The 23,083-nt window shown below is 37.8% G+C and overlaps 1 protein-coding gene across 3 annotated transcripts in view; it reads right to left on the bottom strand.

The window, feature by feature from the left end:
- Positions 1-23,083, bottom strand: part of CUL2 (cullin 2) — a 52,760-nt gene that overhangs the window by 18,694 nt on the left and 10,983 nt on the right. For 2 of the 3 annotated variants that reach the window (XM_045290030.1, XM_045290029.1), the window contains exons 2-9: positions 19,789-19,929; positions 16,218-16,320; positions 15,293-15,387; positions 9,790-9,843; positions 9,357-9,462; positions 5,365-5,447; positions 1,553-1,649; positions 1,343-1,453 (exon numbers count right to left, since the gene is read on the bottom strand). In XM_045290030.1, the coding sequence (XP_045145965.1) occupies positions 1,343-1,453; positions 1,553-1,649; positions 5,365-5,447; positions 9,357-9,462; positions 9,790-9,843; positions 15,293-15,387; positions 16,218-16,320; positions 19,789-19,907 (768 nt within the window). In that variant the 5' untranslated portion in view covers positions 19,908-19,929. The remainder of the gene's footprint in view (positions 1-1,342; positions 1,454-1,552; positions 1,650-5,364; positions 5,448-9,356; positions 9,463-9,789; positions 9,844-15,292; positions 15,388-16,217; positions 16,321-19,788; positions 19,930-23,083) is intronic. The other variant, XM_004702295.3, reaches the window with a different exon arrangement.

Raw genomic sequence — 23,083 nt, 5'->3', positions numbered from 1 at the left:
TAGAAGATGAACAAAGTAGAGGAAAAATAAAGACCAGGGAGATGAACAACAGAAAAGTGGGTGGAAGGAGAGAGTGGTCAGTGCAAGACATGAAAAAAAGAATAATTTATAAATTATCAAGGGCTCATGAGGAGGGAGGGAGGGTTGGGTGTGGTAAAAAATGAGCTGATACCAAGGACTCACATAGAAAAAAAAAATGTTTTAAAATGATGATGGCAACATATGTACAAATGTGCTTGACACAATGGGTGTATGGATAGATTGTGATAGAAGCTGTACAAGCCCCAATAAAAATTTTAAAAAGAAAAGGGATGGCAAGAAGAATAGGAAGGGTACATTAGTGTCCTTTAACTAGGATTTTAGCACTTGGCTCAATTAAGGTTCACTGAGACTTCCGGAATTGCTCCAAATTTAGAAACATTTTTTCCCCCAAACACAAATTCCAATTACCTCTATTTAAAAGCCAGATACGTTATTGTTCTTGTGTGTTGTCAAATCAATTCTGACTTATAACTACCTTTTGTGCCAGAGTAGAACTGCCCCATAGAAACTCCTAGACTGTATTTTTATACACATTTTATACACATTGCCAAGTCATTGTTCCTGTGGAGCGGCTGGTAGGTTCAAGATGCTGATCTTTCGGATAGTACCAAGCACTTTAAGCAGTGTGACACAGGAGCCTTAAAGCTAGGTTAAATGGGGTGTATATAACCAATGGCACCCTGCATTTCAAAACTGAATCTAAAGCCTTTAAAGAGTCTAAGAAGCACCGAAACTAAGAACTGATTTAATAATCACAGATAAGACAGCTCCCAGAAGAAAAATTTATCGAAGCATCAACTATAATGAAAATTGGGATATACCTTTCAAAAATGCTATAGTAAGAATAATAAGATCCAATAGGTGCTATACATTGACTCAGAAAAAAAATCATTGTCCTCCAGTCAATTCTGACTCATAGTGACCCGATATGACAGAGTACAGCTGTCCCGTAGGATTTTCCAGGTCATAATTCTACACAGGGATGACTACGTCTTTCTCCAATGGAGTGGCTGGTCGGTTCAAACGGCTGCCCTGTCAGTTAGCAGCAATGTGCCTTAACCACTCTGTCCCCAGGCCTCTCTGTAATTCGTAGTGATGAAAAAAAGACAGAACATTTCCCACCTCCCTCCCAAAACTTTACCTAGGGAAAATAATGTCAAGTAAAGGCCTGCCTGATATATAATGGGGGCAGTTAACAAAATACAGGATAGCTTCAAAGAGTTCATAGAAAAGCAGAATTAAAAGACTGTGGAATATTTCCATGAACTTCTTGAGACCCCTCATATGTCTTATTTCTTACCTTTTCCATATACTGTGAACAGTTTGATTCTTGTAATAAATTTGAAGCTTCTTGTTTGTAATACTCTCCTGTTTCAGTCAGAAAGGGAGACTCAAAGATTTCCTGATAAAACTAATAAATCAATTAAGAGTATATTAGGGAAAAAAACACTACAAGAAGTAAATTTACAAAATTCAAGTCTGATTATATTTTAAAGGAGGCTTTTTTTACCTTTAAGGGAAATTTTTTCTTATACTGTTCAACATGAACAAAGGAGTTAATAACCCCATGGATTACTTTCTGATTTGGGTCCTCTCCACCACGATCACTGAAACAGAGCACAAGACAAAGCATTCTCTTTTTTGGGTGGCTTTAACAACAGAAATTTATCTTCTCTGTTTAGATGGCTCACTCACTGCCGCTGAGTCTACTCTGACTCAGAGGGACCTCCTGTCAAAGTAGAACTGTCATTTCGGTTTCTGAGGCTGTGATTCTTTTTTTTTTTTTTTCATTAATAATACTCCCACATTCCATCGCATCACCTTTCTTTTTCTTCTTTTTTAAAAAATCATTTTATTGGAGGCTCGTACAACTCTTATCACAATCCATCCATACATCCATTGTGTCAAGCACATTTGTACATTTGTTGCCCTCATCATTCTCAAAACATTTGCTTTCTACTTGAGCCCTTGGTTTCAGCTCCTCATTTTCCCCTCCCTCCCCACAAAGTATTCTTTAGAATACTAGCATCTATTGAAACTCACCAAAGTAATATGCCAAAACCTGGTGCTAATTTCTTGATCAAATAAATTACAAAGCATTTCAAAGGTCAACGTATGTATGATGCATTAGAAACAACTTTTCCATAGTATGAAAACTATTTAAGCACATTAGGTATTATTTCAATTTAAGAGAGTGTTCATTGTAAAATTAATAATACAATCAATACAACACCAAGACGTTACTTTGTTAATTTTTAAAAAGTAAGTATGATTTCATCAAATTGTCAAGACTGAAGGAACACTGAATTTCAGTCACCACAAATTCTATGATTAGAGGATTTGGTCTGAAAGTGTCAGTATTTGAACCATGACAAGAATGTCTAGTAGTTTGATGGTATCCATTCCTGAAGGACACCGCTCACAGAACATGTCGCTCAGTGCACGACTGGTAGCTGCAGTTCGTCTAACAGATCTGCTAAGATGGCTGGGCTGCTTTTACTGAGCTACAAAGGTATTCCTCCACTCAGAAATTTGGTGAGCTAGGTTTTGCTATTTCTAGAGCTCTTTTGCAAAGGGTTTTACAAGGATGTCAACAATTCACAGAACATGTGTTAAGTTCCCACTCAGAGACGCTTGTGATTTGCTGATCTGAACACTCATAAAAAAAAAGGGGAGATTATTGGCTGTTTCAAGTTAGGGAAACAGGAAAATGAAGTAGAAAAACACAGTTACTTAAACCACAATAAATAGCCTGGTCCTAGGTTGGGAGTTTAAGGCTCTACTACAAAAATGCTCAAATTAAACCATTCTGAGGTTAAAGGTCGGGAGGAGAAGGAAGGAGACAGGTGAATGGCCGCCTACAGTAAGAGCTGGAGGGAACACTATGAGCATCAAAGTGAGGAGAGCGGGCAAAAAGGATAAGCAGGCTCTGAGTGCAGGCAGTTAAGCCCATGTGCATGTGGGGCCACAATGGGTCCTGAGTGGAGGGGGCACCCCAGGAGAAACAAGAAACATTTACACTCTGAAGATCTTTAAAGATCTAAGCAATTCTGATTCTTCTGCATCATGCTAAACTCTTCTGGTGATGGACATGATGTTGATTCCATTGTTATTATTATTCCTATGCATGGGGATTGGCCAATGCTAATCACAACGCCACCTGGGGTCCTGTGTATTTATAAGACCAAAACAAAAAACCAACTGCCATTGAGTGGATTCTGACTAAGAGCAGCCCTAGAGAGGGCTTCAGAGGCTATGGCTAAGAGAGCAGGGCGCCTCGTTTCCCTCCTTGTGCTTCGCAGTCCAACACTGACTCAAAGGCCCCCCAGGGCTAGGTCCAGATTTGAAACAACGCCATCACCATCATACTATGGTACTGTTTTATCCCACTGAGGCACTCCCTCACACTACCGGTTCAGAGTCTCTCACCAGCCACAAATCTGGTCTCTATTTAGACCTTTCAAAAAGATAGTCATTTAAAAGTTGTGTGCTTAAAAAAAAATCCAGTAGCAGCTTTGCAGACTAAAAGGGAACTTTCTTTAGCGTAGACTAGTATCTCAGACATGCTGATGTGGACACAGAGGCCATCTGAGAAGCTTCGTCAAAACAGAGGCTCAGACTCGTGCGAGAGCATGAATCAATGGATAGAAGAGAAAGCCCAGATATCTGCTTTTATAACATTCTCCCCCAAATGGATGTGTGAATACATGGGTGTGCTTAAAAAGTGTGAAGGCCAGAACAGCACAAGGTTGCCTTGTGTAATTGTGTCTCACAGCTGTCCAAGTTGGACAGGGTGCACTTTACCACTTCTTTTAGAAGAAAATATTTAATTTTTCCTTCTTAAATATTTTGTAGATTTTTGCATGCTTTATGGTATGTGTGTATATATATGCACAAGCATACAACTGTGTGTAGTTTTTAATAACCTTAAATATAAACAGAATTTCTATTAGAAAGCACTTATAGCCTATACTTGTGGTTGCTTCTAAGGAACAAACCAGAAGGCATTGGGAGGAAAAAAATAAGTGTGTATATGTATATATATTTGTCTTTAATCTTTTTCTTTTTCTATTTTTTAATTATAATCCGCATACATTACTTTTGCAAATTTTTGTAGGAAGAGAACACTTTTTAAAGTTTTCTCAGTAATGGTGCTTTTCAGTGGTCGGATTTGGAAAAGCCACTTGTACAGAGTAATAGTCTTTCGAGACTGGTGGGGAATATCAGGAAATCCAGAGATAAGAGAGAAAGGCTATGAACTTGAAACAGGCTCTGCTCGCCCTGGAATGATTACATATTCTATACCATGGCGCTCTTTCTACAAAGCGGTTACAACATGAATACTAAAAGACCTCTCTCTGAGTAGAAATGACAATGACATACAAATTGAGCAGACTATTTCTAAGAATATACACGCATCCCTCACTATCGATAGCCATAAAATCCGCATCGAATTACCCACTGAGTCAAGAGCTTTGCGGAAGCCGAGAGGGTCACATAAGAATTGCATTTGCTGAGCCACTGGAGAGCCCCACTTCAGTAGCAGGCACATCGATGAGAACCCTACCTTCTTTCATCAATTTCTGGACTTCAGTCATAGTTTATTCATTTGCCAAGATTAACAGGCTTCCCAACCTTCCTTAAAAATGCTCGGTCCTTCTAAAAGGTGCTGTTTTGCGTGAGCTAGCATTGGCATAAACAAGTTGCCAAGTTTGAGTGATTTGGATGGATGCCCACTTACATTTTGTTAAAAATGTGATATGTGTCCTGACCTCGAGAGCATTTCTCCATTGCACAAAAAGCGTCCTTTGTTATGAAGGCACGCGAGCCTGGCTAAGGCATGTGAGAAATGGTTAGACGTGGTTTTCTTAGAATCAACCCGTGGAGGTGCGAGCTGGGCCCAGTCGTTGAACTTTTGTGGTTTATCCTCGGGATCCTTGTAGGTGTCCCCTTCATTCATCGCAATTCCACAGAGAAAGAAGATGCCATAAAGAGGTTGCTCCATTTGACAACCTTTATGCCCAGTCTCACTGGTTATCTGGAAACAATGGAACCCTTAAAATAATGACCTTTTTAAAAATCAAGTTACGAATTGTTACCGTAAGCCTTCTATTTTAGATTAATATTAAAAACAAACCCTTTCATTCTCTTGTGTTACTTTTTCTTAACCCCAATATGTTTTTTACTGGGAATTTTATAAGGCAAAACAAAACATTCCTCACTTAAAAAAATTCCAATTAAAAAGCAAATAAATAATTCCAATCATATCAATCACATAGCAAAATAGAACTGGCTCAATAACATAAATGTCCAAATACTTACTTCTTGATTTCTCGGAGCAACATTCGGATAAGAATGGTCTGAAGTGGTTCAACCATCAGTTTCCTCCACATATCCAGCGCTAGCTGCCAGGAAGAACAAAAATCAACAAGGCTGAATTACTTAGTAGTTGTTTTCAAACCTTAATTCAAGATTTTTTTAAAGTCATCAAAAAAAATAGTTAAAATTAATCATTCAAAACATAAACAAAAATCGAATGTAAGGGAATGAATTGCTAATATGAAACAATGACCAGTACAATACACTTAAACAAAGAATTATGTATTATTACTAATTAAAACATCTTACAGAAATAACTGACCTTATAAAACTTTAATTACGACTGCTAAGTGTTTGGCATTATGGAAAGGTTACAGATGCATAAAACAGGTGTTACCCACGATGACCACAACCGAGCAAAGTGAGTCATGTTCAATAAAATATGATGTGATTATCAGGTAATTTTGTTACATTGGGAAATCTCACACAAACATGAGGTAGGTCAGTGTAACGAATAAAAATAAACGCCCATGCATTCACCCCGCAGAACCTAGTGCTGTGCGGAGTGTCCCCTCTTTCCCCTCACTGTTCTAATTTTGTCCTTACTTTTATCAACTGATACTTTTACCTATGCTGTTATCAACTGTGTTTGAATTCCATGTTTGATGTTATCTACTTCTGGCCAAGATAATAAAATCATACTGTCCTCATTCTTCTAAATGACTTTCCAAAATGTAGCTGTTACTGAAATCCACCCAAGTTCAAACATACTACTGTATGACTAAAGCAGAGATCATTTGTCCTTGCTATGGCTGATGAGCATGTTATCTGTGATTCTAGCTACTGAGAGCAATGCTGCTTTCTTGTACGTATCTGCTAGAGCACAGCCTCTTAAACCGTGGGTCGCAGCCCCTGTGAAACTGCGTAACCACGTCGGAAATCAGAGGCGTGATTCTGAGTTGTTTCTGGCAGCTTTTGCCCATATTTCAAAGTTCTCCAGTAAAAAGGGAGCGTATAAAAAAGTTAAGTACTAATTTGGTGCACATAGCGAGAGATTACTCAATATGTGTATCTAAGAGTGGAGAAGCTGGGCTATAAAATTAGGGAAATGAACAGCTTTATTTTTTATTAAAAAAGCTAAATGGGGGCGGGAAGGGGAAAAATGAGGAGCTGATACCAAGGGTTCAAGTAGAAAGAAAATGTTTTGAGAACGATGATGGCAACACATGTACAAATGCGCTCGACACAATGGATGGGTGATAAGAATGGTACAAGCCCCCAATAATATGATTTTTTTAATTTAAACTTTATAAAAAAACTAAATGGGGTTTTTTAAGTGATTTCACTCATTTACACTTCCACAAACACTTGATGAAGTTCCATTAGTCCTTAACAAGGACTATTATTAACAGGTTTTAGCAAAAGTATGCTCCTCTAGTAAATGCAAATGGCATCTCACTGTGATTTTAACTGGCTGAGCACCATTTTATGTTGATTGTCCTTGCTCTTTTTCCCCATAGAGTTCCAATTCTTCTCTTGTGCCCATTTTTTTCTTTAAGGTTTGTCATGTTCTAAATGATGAGATCTGGCACTTATGGTGGGAGATAAAACTGGAAACTCCCTGATGAAAGGTAAGCTCGCAGGATTTATCAAAACTTAAATGTGCCTGCTTACCTCTGACCCAGAAACTCTAGTTCCAGTTACCCACTCTATGAAAATTTCTACTCATGTACAAATAGATACAGTATACAAAAATGTAACTCTATGAATATAAGTCTTTGGTCTAATTTGTTCACTGCTGTATTCCCAGCATAGAGAATGGTGCCTAGACATAGAGGGGCTCAAGAAATGTTTAAAGAATGAACAAAGGTGTTCACTGCAGTGTTGTGTGTAACAACAAAAATAATAGCAATGAAGGACAATGTAATTAATTGTCCTATATTCCTATTACAGAGTACTAACTAAACAAATACTCTGTCCACAAAAAAACAAAATAAGTATATTATTTTAAAAGTAGAAAAAATGTAAGCTGCAGCACTATGTGTATAACACCATAAACATTTTAAAAATAAAATCATAACTATTATGAAGTTATGTATAAACATTTGTATGCAATTCCACCAAGTTCAGATAAGATGCAAAACAAATTGTTTTCACTACTTTTCTCTAGGAAGAGGAGTGGCCTTGGTGATGTGGAGGATCAAGAATTTTTTTTAATAGTTTATTGGAAACTCTTACAGATATAGCATAACATTCCACCATTCAGTTACATCAAGTAGTTTTACACAATTGCTACCAAAATCAAGTTTCAAAACACTTTCTTTCTTCTTGAACTCCTTGATATCAGTGCCTCCTCCCTCCTCCAGGAACCTTTTTCTATAATTTTTTTTTTTGCCATAGCCTACACAATCTTATATATCCATTCACATACAATTCTGTTCTTCGATACCATAGAGGGGGGTTAGACAGTCATCAATGCTATTAGCTCCCTACTCTCCCCTCACACACATACATACCCCCTGCCCATACCCTCAGGGAACCATTACTCCTGATACTATTTCTGAAGGGTTATCCATCTTGACTTTCATGTACCTAACAATCTTAAATATACAGATGTACATACGTAACTCTAACATGCTTAATGAGGTAAAACAAATAAAAGTCAAAATATTAAGGGGAAGAAATATTACAGAACTATAGGATGGTTACGTGATTCATCGGTGCCATACCACACCCTGAATTTGTCATCCCTTCCATGTGGCCCTTCTCTGAGGAACTGTCCAATTATCTTATAGGTGGGTTTTGGGTCTCCACTACATCCACCCCCATTCGCATCCATTTGGTTGCTTGTTTTTGAACTTCTTTTTTTTTTTTTAATCATTTTATTAGGGGCTCATACAACTCTTATCACAATCCATACATACATCAATTGTGTAAAGCGCATTTGTATATTCTGTTTTTGAACTTCTGATACCTCTTCCCATCAATACCTCATGATCGCATAGGCTGGTGTGCTTCCATGAGCGTGTTGCTGCCTCCCAGCTAGATGGCCGCATGTTTAACTCGAGGCCTTTAAGGCCCCAGATGCTTATTTTTTAATAGCCGGGGGCCACCAGCTTTCTTCACTACATTTGGTTATGCACCCATTTTGTCGTCAGCAATCATGTCAGGGAGGTGAGTATCATACAGTGTCACATTAGTAGAACGAACAAAACGGTTCTTGTCCTGAGGTAAGATTTAAGTAGAGGGCTAAAGTCCAGAGGATAAATTATTTTAAGTAAAATGTTTAAAGCAACTACTGCTAAGATTTGGGGGAATCCCCTCTAATTTTGTTTTCCTTTTCCCTACATCCATTTTACTTCCTACAGTTCCGTTCCAAGTAAGCAGGGGTAAGTCACCTTCTGCAGCAAGTGTTTCCGTCTCCCATCAAAACGGCAGCTTGAGTGATGAGATCGGGCTGCAGAGTGGATGGATTAAAGGTTCACAAGGACAGTCCTTCTGAACTAGTTTTAATATTTTCCATAAGTACAATTATTAAAATTATCATCTTTTTGTTCCTTTAATCTATTTGAAAATCCTTAGCAATCATTAGAGTATTTCGGGTACCTAATATTTTAGTTCTATGTACTTGACAATTTTTAAATACTTACTTAGCTCAATGTCCTTAAAAATAAAAAATCCCTGAGGAGTAAAAATGAGGAGCTGATGCCAGGGGCTTAGGTGGAGAGCAAATGTTTTCAGAATGATGAGGGCAAATGAATGTACAAATGTACTTTACACAATTGATGTATGTATGGATTGTGATAAGAGTTGTATGAGAATGATGAGGGCAAATGAATGTACAAATGTGCTTTACACAATTGATGTATGTATGGATTGTGATAACAGTTGTATGAGCCCCTAATAAAATGATTTTTTTTTAATAAAATGATTTTTAAAATCTCTAATTAAATTAACATGCTTATGTTTATCAGCCTTTTAAAAAAATCACCTACCTCTCCTATTTCCATAAGTGGTTCATTCATATCTACACCACCATACCCATATTGAAGGTCTGCTTCTGTCAATTTATTCTTTTTAATAAACTGGGTGTTGAGATACCTGGAAAACAAATATAATACCATTTATACTTAAGTCAAAATCACCAGAAAAACAAATTACTTTTAACTGTCAGATTAACAATTTTAGAGTTCTTAATCAACACAGTAAATAGTCCACTAACCAACCCCAAATAAATAAAAATACCTAGAATAAAGACTATAATAACAAAAGGTAAAAATTATCATTTCATTCTTAACAAGACCCAAAGAGACCTCCAGATGAAAGCACATAGAGAAGTTTAAAAAATTTTTTTTTTCTTAGAAAAGTTTTTGTCTAAAAGTTCCCCAATATCCTAACAGTCTAATAGCTCTCACCCAAGTGTCATACCTTCTATACTCTAATTTGCTAGTTTCCAGATTCTTCTTCATAAACCAAGAATGTCTATTTTATATAAAGAAAAAAATATTTACATGTATATAACGAAACAATGAATTCTTAAAATTCAAGAATTAAGAAAACAAAACAATCCAATTTAAAGTTGACAAAAAATAGCAACAGTCACCTCATCAAAGAAGATATATGAAAAATGTTCAACATCTTATCTCACTCACTTAGCATACTACTGAGTCACAGCAACCCTATAGAACCAGGCAGAACTTCCCCTATTGACTCACAGCCCACTGCATAAGCACGACAGCACCAGGGCTCTGGGGATGCAAACCAACGCAGTGACCAGTGTTGGTGTTCTCAAGTCAACCTGGACTCACAGCAAGTGCATGTAACACAGTAGAACGGAACACAGCACTGTCTTCACTCTCTCTTAATGGAAGCAGATCACTGTATCTTTCTCCCACAGAGCTGCTGGATTCACACGCCAATCTCTCAGTTAATAAATACCATAAATACTCAGTTAATAAATATTAAGAAGCCCTGGTGGCAGTGTGGGCTTACACACTGGGCTGCTAACAGCAAAGTCAGCACTTCTCCCACCCTGTGGGAAAAAGTTGAGGCTTTCTACTCTGTAAAGACTTTTAGCTTTGGAAACCCACAGGGGCAGTTCTACCTTGTTCTAATAGGTTCACTGTGAGTCAGAATCAACTTGATGGCAAGGAATTTGGTTTGGGTTTTTGATTATAATGAATAAATTCCGAAATACTAATAACACCAAACGTTAACCAGGATGAAGAGCAACAGAAACGCTTCTTCATTGCTGGTGGGGATGCAAACTGGGACAAGCACTTTGGAATACAGTCTGGCTGTTTCTTACAAAGCAAAATACAGTTTCACTTTCTGATCAATCCATTAAATGTAACAACCTAAGTACAGATGTTTTTAGCATTCTTCTTTTCCAAAACTGCTCCAAATTGAAAACAACCAAGTGAATGTATAAACAAGCTCCAGTGCTTCCACACAATGAAATATAAGTCAATTATGTAGCAATATGAACTAGACATGAAGGAACCTTAATGCATGCTACTCAAAGAAAGTAGCCAGTCTGAAAAGCTCATGTAGTTAATACCAATTACATGGCACTCTGGCAAAGGCAAAACTCCAGACTGCACTTAAAGGATGAGTGTTAGCTACTAATGTATCAATATTGTGTCATTAGTTGTAATTAATGTACCAAAGTATTGAAAGCAACAGGAGTAAGGAGGGGAAAAGGAAATATGAAAATTCTGTACTGTCTAATAAAAAAAGACAAAAGTTAACATCTTTTCAGCAAAAAAAGTAATTTCCCAGTTTTAAAAAAAAACAGGAGGTAAGAAAATGGTAGATTTGGGGCAACAATAAGTAATAAGTTACAGGCAAAGCTGAAAATTTTAAGATCTTTTTACCTATCAGAGGAGAATTGCTGATGAAAAAAATGATTTCAATACTGTGACTCACTCTACCTCAGAATAATTAAGATAAACCTAAAGTTCTATAATAAAAATTCTTAATATGCTGAATAAATAGTAGGGGGAAAGAGTGTTCAATGGTGATCAGGTCATGAATATTCAACTTATAAGTAGCTGTAGCTAGAAACTAACCCCTGTAAAGTCAATTATATTAGACAAAAAACGGTAGGTTGCATCCCAGGAGCAATCAGCTCTAAGTCTTTGCTGTAGACCACAGAAAGCTACTAAGTGATTTTTAGACAGTGAACAAATTTGCGCTTTAGAAAAGATAACATACAAGTTTACTGAATAGAGGATACTGAAAAAATTCACAGACTAGAACTTTTATTATTAATAGTTTGAAATATAATAGCAGTTTAAAAACAAGATGACTTTGAGAGATGCCTGGAGGACTGGATTACTAGGGGATCAGATAGAGAGAGCCTTAAGTTTAGGAGACTGAGATTTCTGGTTTACATTTCTTGATATGTAGTACTATCATTAACTAAATTTGGTAATACCTGGGGCAAGTGTTTAAGAACTTTTAAAGTTCAGCTTTAAATATCCTTCTAGGAAAAACAAATACTTCCATGACTATTAATATATAGGCTGTAGTTAAAGCCAAACATCACTGAGACAGAGAATATGTAGTCTGAGAAATAGGATGAGAATAGATTCTATGTGACTAAAACAGTGTGTCTGAACTGAGACTAAGATTGAATAAAAGAGTTAAATGGATAAGCTTTGAAATCATCTGGGATAAAATTCTGCCTTTGTCTTTGTGATTTATTAGCTGAGTGACCCTGAACAGCCATTTAATCTTTCCAAGACTTGGCTTCCTAACTGTGAAAATAGTGATACCACCTATCTCATATAGGTTTGTGGGCTCATGTATATATGTGCATAAGAGCAGATTTGGGGGGGAGGGTGGGGAGGGTTACACAGAGAGGCAAGAAAACTGTCCTAGAAAACTAGAGAAAAGTAACATCAATATTCACCAAATTGTCTCAGCTAAAAATGGACCCACTACACAGCATATGATCTAAAACTCTCTCACCACTTGTCCATTCAAAGGCTCACTGGTCCCAATAAGGTAAAAGCACGCACGCATATGCTCTCACTCTTATCCTTAGAAGTACCCTACAATTTAGCTAGATTTTTAAACTTGTATTTATGATTATCTCATCTGGGTGGATAAGGGAGATATATACCAAACTGAGTTGGGCTACTACTAACTACAAGCTCAGCGGTTCAAAACCACCAGCTCTCTGAGGGAGAAAGATGGAGCTTTCTACTACTGCAAAATGTCTCGGAAACTCACGGGCCAGTTCTACCCTGTCCTATAAGTCAGCTATGAGTCAGAATCCTCATGACTGCTGTTGAGTTTGATTTTGGAAACGTAAAGCCCTTTTTGAATGATTGGTTTACTCCTGCTATATATATACACAGTGTAACTGGGCACACAGTATTTGGAGACTCAACTTCTCCACAATGAGAAACTAAGGCTGAACTTATTTGTGGACTAAACCATTATGCACTGGGCAAAACTACTGCTTCTACCATAGGTCAAAAAATTTTTTTCAGAGAGGAACCAAGAGGAAAAGGCGCAGGTGTTTAATCCCAGTATTCCAAAATGAGGTACTATATATACTCGAGTAGTAGCTGACCCGAATATAAGCCAAAGCACCTAATTTTACAACAAAAAACTGGGAAAACTTATTGACTCAAGTATAAGTGTAGGGTAGGAAATGCAGCAGCTACTGGTAAATTTCAAAATAAAAATAGATACCAATAAAATTACATTACTTAAGGTATCAGTAGGTTAAATGTTTCCACTCTGTAAGTGGAAAAGAGGGTCAACAAAAACAATGTGGTATCAACAATAACTAAGCACACTGTGTTACTGCATGCGCTGCATTACTACAGGTGCTGCCTTACCACATGTACACAATGCAGCTTGTAAAGTTTGAGGCCTAACTCAGGCTGATAATATTCCAGAATGTGATGACATGACTGTTTACATAGAACACCCTGTGTTGGGGCCCCATAATGTAAACACTGCGTTGTGTATGCACTGGGTTACTGCATGCGCTACATTACTGCATACGCAGTGTTACCACATATGTATGGGAAGTGCTAACACAACACATGCAGTAACACAGTTCAAGCATAATGCAGCGTGTATATTATGAGCCCTAACACAGGTTGCTCTATGTAAGCATAGTCAACACTGGGTTCAGATAGGGGTTAAATGAAAATAATAAATAAAATATAGCAGATTAAATACTGTAAATAAATGTCCTGTATATCCATGACCAGATATATACCGGTACTTGTATTCAGCGATGCTTGGGCGGAGCAAAGGGGCATGACCAAGCAAGGGTAAGACTGTGAAGCTTACATCCATCATTGGTCAGCCTTGGAGGAGAAGAGCAGGAGAAGAAGAGTGGCGGCATCTGACATTCATCTGACAAGGATGCGGTGAGCCCCAGGTACCAGCACACAAAAGCGGCAGGTTCTTGCCCAGTACGGCACAGACAACACAGAGACTGCCGGTGTGCAAGAGAAGAGAAGTCGGTGATATCGCAGTCATTGGACCACCCACAGAGGCTGCAGGCACCCGCAGATGCGCGGGAGAGACTGAACAATGCCCACACTGCACTGGAGAACAGGTAAGTGGGACCCTCACTCAAGTCTGAACTGAGGTGGGCTTTTTCAGCATAAAAAAAGTGCTGAAAAACTCAGCTTATGACGAGTATATGCGGTACTTATTTCCATTAACGAAAAAGACTGAAGTGGCAGGCTGGGTAGACAGGGTAAAAGCTGACAAGCACTGGTGAATGTGTCAGAATTCAGTCCTTCCAAGAAAGGAAAATAGCATGCCAGACACTGGATAGCATGAATTAAGGCACTGGATAGCAGGAGTAAGACAGCTAAGACCATGGGCATTATGAAACTGTAATTAAATATGCCTAGAGGCTCCCCACTATCATGATCCGAATTATACCTTGCAAGTCTGGCTAGACCAGAGGATGTACACTGGTACAGATAGGAACTGGAAACACAGGGAATCCAGGGCGGATGATCCCTTCAGGACCAGTGGTGTGGGTGGCGATACTGGGAGGTAAAGGAAGAGTGGGTTGGAAATGGGGAACCGATTACAAGGATCTACATGTGACCTCCTCCCTGACGGACGGACAACAGAAAAGTGAATAAAGGGAGACATCGGACAGGGCAAGATATGACAAAATAATAATTTACAAAATATCAAGTGTTCATGAGGGAGGGGGAAGCGGGGAGGGAGGGGGAAAATGAGGACCAGATGCCAGGGGCTAAGTGGAGAGCAAATGTTTTGAGAATGATGAGGGCAATGAATGTACAAATGTGCTTTACACAATTGATGTATGTATGGATTGTGTTAAGAGTTGTATGAGCCCCTAATAAAATGATTAATAAATAAATGTGCCTAGAGGATAAGTTAAGGAAGTGTGTAATCTTATTAACTTCCCAAGAGGAAAATTACTGACTTATGTATTTTTAAATTACTGAAAAGTACGCACTTTCAGGAACGTAAATACTGAACCTCATCAATTAAGAACATCTTATATGAGATATGAGCTTAGGTTTACTCACTAAATGTATTAAGATCTAATCTTTTAAGATCTCATATACATGAAGACACATCAATAAGTTCGTGGAAAATTGAATTAAAAGATAATAAGCTTTCCCCATAAACTTTTGAAATATTTTCATCTTTAGTTATCAAGTAATTTGAAAAAATAGAACCATACTATTAAATATAGCTTTACTTTTCACACAAAGGCTTTCCACATACTTACTACCCAGGTCCCATGTAAACAACCTGACCCGCCTATTGACCTTTCACCAAAGTCCACAAAGAAGGGAATGCTTCCATTCTCTACATTTCAATGGTAAAAGGAACGAATTATTCCTTTATCTGTGGAATCCAAGCAATATCATTTAAAATATCAAACACTGGAAGGCATACTTACCTATATAAGCAGTCCATATAGTCTGCACCTTTGCTATATTCTTCCCAATACCTATGATACATAACAAGTACTTGTTCTTCAGACTCCAGAACCCTCTATATAAAGGGGGGGAAATATTTTCACTTAGAAATCACTAATCATTTTCATTTGTAAGCTATAAAATTTATCAAAAATCATGCTCAAATAATTTCAATAACAAGCACAAGCACTATACATTTTATTTACAATTTATTTTCTAATTTAAGTCCCTTGAATAACAAGGAAAGAGGTGAAGGGAAAAAAATGAGTCTTAGAAATGAAAGTGATGCTCAATCATCATAAAAAGTGGACATTCCCCATTCTAAGATTAGAAGACAAGATGTTTAGGTCCTATCCATGCATTAGAATATTTTATCATGATCAATTTAAAGTACAAGAATATTTCATTGTATTGCCTTGTATGAGTGTTTCCTAAAATTCATTGTTTTTCTTCAGCTGGCTAGTTATATAACATATATAAGCACATTTGTACATTCATTGCCCTCATCACTCCCACACATATATATATCTCTCTAACTTACGGAAATTAATACCTTTTCCACCTCCAACAAAATAAGTGGCATTCAAATTGTGAGAATTGAGAATAAGAGAAAGTATGGTTCTACCAAACACAATCTAGGACACAGAACCCCATTTTAAAGCTGAATAAACTTTGACTTGAACCGCTGATACTTCTTTATTTACTACTTATGTACCAGGAGCAAATGGATTTACCATAGAGAACAACAGAACGTGGCTAATACACATTAAATACATGTAATTTTTAAGATGCTGTTTAAGGTACAAAGCAAGTGAATTGAGCCTGTTAAACTCAACATTGAGGCAAAAACAGTAAGTCAGGCAAATAGCTATGCAACCACCAATATATTTACCCATCATTCCTTACCTTATGCAAATGACGTACGTGATTTTCCAAAAAAAATTTTGTTTCTGTATAAAGTCTTTCTCCAAGGGGTTCAGGGTAAGCCACACATAAAGCATAGATATCTCTAGTTAGCTTGTTAAGGTCTTCATGTTACTGTAAATATCCTAAAACCTGAGATATAATTCAACTTCACTATTAGAAACTGAATTTCCTTTTTCGTGTGTGCAATTTAAGATATATAATATTAAACCATACTTACTTTTAAAAAGTACTCAATTCAAATATTTATTTATTAAGAGTCTATTGTTTTAAGATATGGTGAAGGCAATGTCAGAGGGGTTAAAATTCCGTGGGGGAAGGGCAGTTCTAGGAAATCAATGTATCTAGAAACCAACAAAATCAGATTTAGTTTATAAAAGAATGGACATAACCATAAGACTAAGAAAGAGCATAAAATATCACAAGATGCAGCTATGTCTAAGCAATTCTGAGACACAAAAGTTGCCCATTTGGCATATTTTCCTATATTATCATTGCATTCAGGACATTCTAATCTACATGTCATTGTCCTTCAGCATTTATTCTATTAGATGAAACCATGTGAATAATAATAGTAGTATTAATCAAGTTTTGAGCACCAGCTAAGTCCTTATCAGGCAACACTAGTGGTTGATATGCTGTAGCAGAAAGGAGTCAACTAGGAGTCAGAGAAATGGGAGAAGGACTGGGTCAAAGCCATTTACTAGCCAATAATCTCGACTCATCTGGATTGGCCTCTCCTTGATAGGAGCCCGGGGGGTGTGCTAACAGCAAAGTCCCCAATTTGAAACACTACCAGTGCTTCTTGGGAGAAAGACGGCTTTCTATTCCCATAAAGAGATATCATCTCAAGGACAAGGGAACAACAAGTGATCCAAAATCAGTGGCGAGGAGAGTGTAAGAGGTCTGGTAGGGCTTGATCAAGGGCATGTAACCGAGAGGAATTACTGAAACCCAAATGAAGACTGAGCATGATAGTGGGATAAGAGGAAAGTCAAAGGAAATAAAGGAAAGAACTAGGAGGCATAGGGCATTTATAGAAGTCTAAATAAAGGCATGTACATATGTAAATCTATTTATATATGATGAGGAAATAGATCTATGTATATATATTTATACATTTAGTATTAAGGTAGCAGATGGATATTGGGCCTCCACGCAAGTACTCCCCCTCAATGCAAGAACACTTTGTTCTATTAAACTGGCATTCCACACAAAAAAACTAAAAAAAATAAAATAAAATAAACTGGCATTCCATGATGCTCACCTTCCTAACACAATTGCTGAAGACAAATTTGTGCATAAGCAAATGTGAAGAAGGCTGATGGAGCCCAGCTATCAAAAGATATAGCATCTAGGGTCTTACAGGCTTGAAGGTAAACAAGCAGCCATCTAGCTCAGAAGCAACAAAGCCCACATGGAAGCACACCAGCCTGTGATCACAAGGTGTCGAAGGGATCAGTTATAAGGCATCAAACAACAAAAAATCATATCATTGTGAATGAGGGGGAGTGCAGAGTGGGGACCCAAAGCCCATCTGTAGGCAACTGGACATCCCCTTACAGAGGGGTGATGGGGAGGAGACAAGCAAGTCAAGTTGCAGTGTAGCAATGATGAAACACACAACTTTCCTCTAGTTCTTAAATGCATCCTCCCTCCCCGCCCCCATCATGATCCCAATTGGACCTTACAAATCTGGCTAGACCAGAGGATGTACACTGGTCAGAGAGGAACTGGAAGCACAGGGAATCCAGGACAGATGAACCCTTTGGGACCAGTGGTCAGAGTGACGATACCAGGAGAGTTGGGGGGAGGGTGGGGTAGAAAGTGGGATCCGATTACAAGGAGCTACATAACCCCCTCCCCAGGAGACGGACAACAGAAAAGTGAGTGAAGTGAGATGTCGGACAGTGTAAGACATGACAAAATAATAATTTATAAATTATCAAGGGTTCATGAGGGAGGGGAAAGAATGAGGAGCTGATACCAAGGGCTCAAGTAGAAAGCAAATGTTTTGAGAATGATGAAAGCAACAAATGTACAAATGTGCTATACACAATGAATGATGTATGGATTGTGATAAGAGTTATATGAGCCCCCAATAAAATGATTTTTTTTAAAAAGAGTTATAATCTCAGAAACTCAGCAGCGTCAGTTCTAATCTGTCCTACAGGGTCACTACGAATCAGAATTCACTCAATGACAGCAAGTTTTGTTTCTAGTTTAAGATAACAAATCCTCTCCTGACATCTCTAGAACCTTTAAGACCTAAATAAACTTCATAAGCACTTCATAAACTATAGGTCTCTAATCAAATGGATAAAATACACCCAAAGTATTAAGTAGTAAGTCTAACCTAGCTAGGGATGAGGATGGACCCTAAAAATCTGGTGATGTGAACCAAGCATCAGGAGCACACAGTTAGAAAATGCCATAAAGCATATGCTTAAAATATATGCCATAAAACACATGCAGGAAATGGCATTAAACACATGCTTAAAATATGAAAAGATGTAGGTTCTGCCTCTATTTTACTCCCACAACAGTGTATATATTCTATAGGCTTTATTTGTACACAACGGCCAGAGACAATGGTTTTGTATTATCTCAGAAAGAATGATGGGTCTACATTGGAAAGAGGCAAACTAAGAGAAAGACTATGAACATAAGTATTTTTCATATGAAATGAGCTTTTAAGGGCTAAAAAAATCATGTGGGCAAACCTGTGAGTACACCTAATGATACCTTTTTAATTTACCAGGGCTCTCAAATGTCTAGGATGAGGTTAGGAAAGCATTGAATAATTTTCACTCACAGTGAATAAAATTCTCTCACTAGCTTGCTCTCTTTACAGTTAGTGGAAAATCCAAAGCGCTCATCCTAAGAACCCTTATGATCTGGCCTCGGGCTCCCTTTCTGGCCTCATTTGTGACTACCTCCTTGTTCACTGCACGTCATACATAATGGCCTACTTGTCATTCCTCAAATCTGCCAAGCACAATGTCATCCGTGCTTGGCATATATGTATGTCTTCCTCCCTGACCCAGTCCCAGGCTCTGCTGAAGGATCACCTTCCTCAGCAAAACAGGCCTTGCTTGCTTGCCCTCTCTACAGGTGGCGCACACACGCGCACACACACACACTCCAAACATTCTCCATGCCCCTACCTCACTCATTTTTCTCTACAGTATTCAGTAACAGCTAATGATCCTGTTCAATTAGACGTGCCAACAGTAGATACATACAGGTATTTTTTTTTGCTTTTAATCCACTTATTGGCTATTTCCTTTATGAAAAGGAAGCGAAAGGTTCATTTTGTTTACAATTGCATTCCCAATGCCTAAAATAGTGCATATACTAAGTGCTCAAAAAGTACTTGTTGAATGAAAGGTTATAAAAATGTGTTGATTTCCATAAAACTTACAAATGTGAACATTATATTTGAAAATACATGTACTAGAAATTTCTTCTGTTTATATAACTGTAACTTGATGTTACTTTGCAACAAGTTTATAAATTCCAGAACATTTGTGGTAATTCATTTAAAGGATACGAGAAGCGATCATTCCACGTTGCTCTTTCGACATATTCCAACATGACAACAGCTTTGATTGTCGTTAAAAGTTTGTTCCATGTTTCATCAAAATCTACAACTCTTGGTTTCAAAGACATTGTGCAAGTTTAGTGTTGAAATCTGTTAATTAAAAACAAATAATGTTAGCAAGTATTCTACAAGATTAGATTTTTTAAAGCACCACATAATTAATAGCATGATCTGTGAAAAGGGAATGAACCTAATAAACACCTTTATATGACTCTCCAGACAAGTAATTCTGTGCAGTATATACACTCACTAGAAACTCCTGTGAAATGAAAAGCTCTTAATACAAAGTATTTCGGTTCATACATGTTGTTCTAAGGATTTCCGTATAAGAGAAGGAAGGTGAAATACAGGTAACCATAAAGCCAACTCACATCATGAGAAAAATATGAGCTATCCAATAATACAGCTTTGAGCCCCAAAACTTAGTATTTTACATGTTTTAAACTGGGTCATGGAATGGGCATGGCAGCGGGCAGTAGGGAGCAACCACCACTCACTGTAAGAAGGCGCAAGAATAGGAAAGGGCTTCTCTTCTTGGAGTACTGGTTTTGGTAAAAGACTAAGAAGGAAAAGCTACGCTTGTATTCTAACAAGCAGGGTGAAAGCAAAATTCACATAAACTTCCAAAATTAAGAGAAAGAAGGGGGAAAAAAAGACTTCAAAGGGTTAGAACAGATGTCTTTGAACATCTCAGGGTTATCCAGTCCCCCAATTCCCTTACTAACAGCATTGTTCCAGCCGGTAGCCCTGTCTCCAGTGAGTTTGACTAACCCAGAGGTGAGCCACCAAGGCTCCTTTTGCCTAATAGGCAAGCTGCTTTCTTGGTAGCTGTTTCTGACACAAAAATGACTTCAGGGTTAGAAACTTGGCTCAAAGTAGATTCTAAATCCTTCTCAAGTCACACCAGAACAGAGTTAAAAGAGAAAATTTTAAGTTAAACTGCACAACGGAACAGGGATTCTGGAATATTTTAATATCTTCCCCCAAAGTCTTCCCTTAGTACTAGAACTCTGAAACACCGATCAAGAATGCAGAATATGCTAAACAAAGATGAAGCATCCTTCCTCCTGTCACATACCTTGGGGGAAAAGGTTGGAGGAAAGGGACAGAAGATGTAGGAGAACGAGAGAAGGAAGCAGGGAGGAGCCAGGTAGCCGGGTCCTAGCCACCATCAGCTGGAGACAGGCCTGGGCCTTTTCTCTTCCTATCCACAGAACTCAAGAACAGATTCCAAAGAATGAAAAGAAAGGTCAAACACACACCTAGAAAAGGGTTGGCCCCTGTGGTACAGTGAAGTATTCAACGTGGCCCTTTGTAGCTCCCACCACATGACTGGGTGAGACCATGCAGATAAAGAATACAGATATCTAATGAGAGGACTGGTGAGTTTTGCTGTCCTAATGAGTTTGGAACAAACCCTATCCAAAGCAGAAAAAAGGGAACTAGGCAATTGTACAATACGGCTTGATGTGATTAAACTATGGCATGCTATATGTAAGCCTCATCTTTCTCCTGTGGCACAGTTGGTGATTTTGATGCAAAAGCCACTACACACCATCAGCGCTCCCTATATTATATACGATGCTTACAAAGTATCGAATGGCTGCTTAGATTGGCTTTTAGCTTGGTTCAAGTTTTGACAGGATCAGCGATCACAGGTATCTAGGATAGAATCACTATCTACGATAGAGTAGATATTTATGCAGTTGGAGCAGACGCTCAGAAGGGTGAAAATTGTGGCAGAAAGTATGCTGATAAGCCTATAAATTCCCTGCTTGCCCAATAGAAAATTTAATATAGCTGATAAATTTAAGTTCCTTCATTTCACTGAAGCTGCATAATGAATAAATTAGTCAATACAAGGATAAATTGACAATAAGATGTAAAGAAAATAGGGCCAAAACACAGTGCAGAGAGATAAATGCAGGAGAATTGAATTAAGAGCCTTAAAAATGCAGTCATCAAGCATCAGGTATCGACTTGATCTGCACCTGAATTAGAACAAATTCTTTTTAAAAATACTCATGACAGTACTTGAAATTGAATAATGATGGGATATGATGTCCTTAGGAAATTACTAATTTTTATAACAGTAATTATAAAATGAAAGTATCGCATTTAAGAAGGGAGCATCAAAAATAAGGGAACAAAAACAATTAAAAATAAATGAAATTTTAAATTTTAAAAAGAGAGCTTCAAAAAGTTCATAAAAAATAAAAACATTTTGAAGGCCCTTGCATTATATATTTTTAAATTCCCAAAATATTTACACTTGAAATAATCTGCTTCAAAATTAAATTAAGTCAAAATTAAACAGCTTCTACTTGGTCTATATCCTAGAAAAATAAGAGCTGAGATATGAATATATATACACACAGATTGGAAACAACCTAAATGCCCATCAATGGAAGAATGGCAAAACATTAAATGGTCTATTTAATGAGATGCTATGCAACATTAAAGAGTAACAATGTATCAGGAGAGAGAGCAGGCACTCCTGTCTTATTCCCAACTTCAAGGGGGAAAGCCCGGGCTTTCTCCATTAAGTACAATGCTGATAAGATCTTGATCATATGGAGAAATTTCTCTTTTATTCTTATTTTTGTGAGTGTTTTGAGAGAAAATCCAAGGGTGTTGGATTTTATCAAATGCTTTTTCTGTGTCCTTGGAGATGGTCATGTGGTGCTTTTCCTTTGTGTTATTGCTGTGGGATATTACACTGCTTGCTTTTCTAATGTGGAGCCCCCTGCATTCCCATAATCAATCTTGCTTGGTCCTAGTATATGACTCGTAATATGGCATTGGATTCTGATTGTCAGTGCTTTGTTGAGGATTTTGCACCTATCCTTATAAGGGATGTTGACCTGCAGTTTAGTTTTTTTGCTGTGTCTTTAGTTTTGCTTCTTTTAATTTCATTTTTATTTGGAGATTCCTTAAAAATGAATCTTAAACTCAGAACCAGTAGTGAGAGTGGCGATGCCTGGAGGGTGGAGGGAATGTAGGGTAGAAAGGGGGAACCGATTCCAAGAATCTACGTATAGCCTCCTCCCTGGGGGATGGACAGCAGAGAAGAGGGCAGAGTGAGACGTCGGACAGTGTAAGTTCTTACAAAGCTATAATAATTTATGAATTATGAAGGGTTCATTAGGGAGGGGGAGGGGGGAGGGAGGGGAAAATGAGCAACTGATATTAAGGGCTAAAGTAGAAGGCAAATGTTTTGAGAATGATGAGGGCAACAAATGTA

Source organism: Echinops telfairi, unplaced genomic scaffold, assembly GCF_000313985.2.
Source record: "Echinops telfairi isolate 266 unplaced genomic scaffold, ASM31398v2 ScPeMD7_31;HRSCAF=116, whole genome shotgun sequence".
NCBI classification, from domain to species: domain Eukaryota; kingdom Metazoa; phylum Chordata; class Mammalia; order Afrosoricida; family Tenrecidae; genus Echinops; species Echinops telfairi.
Note: the sequence above shows the minus strand (reverse complement) of the source record. Positions and strands in the feature narration are given on the sequence as shown.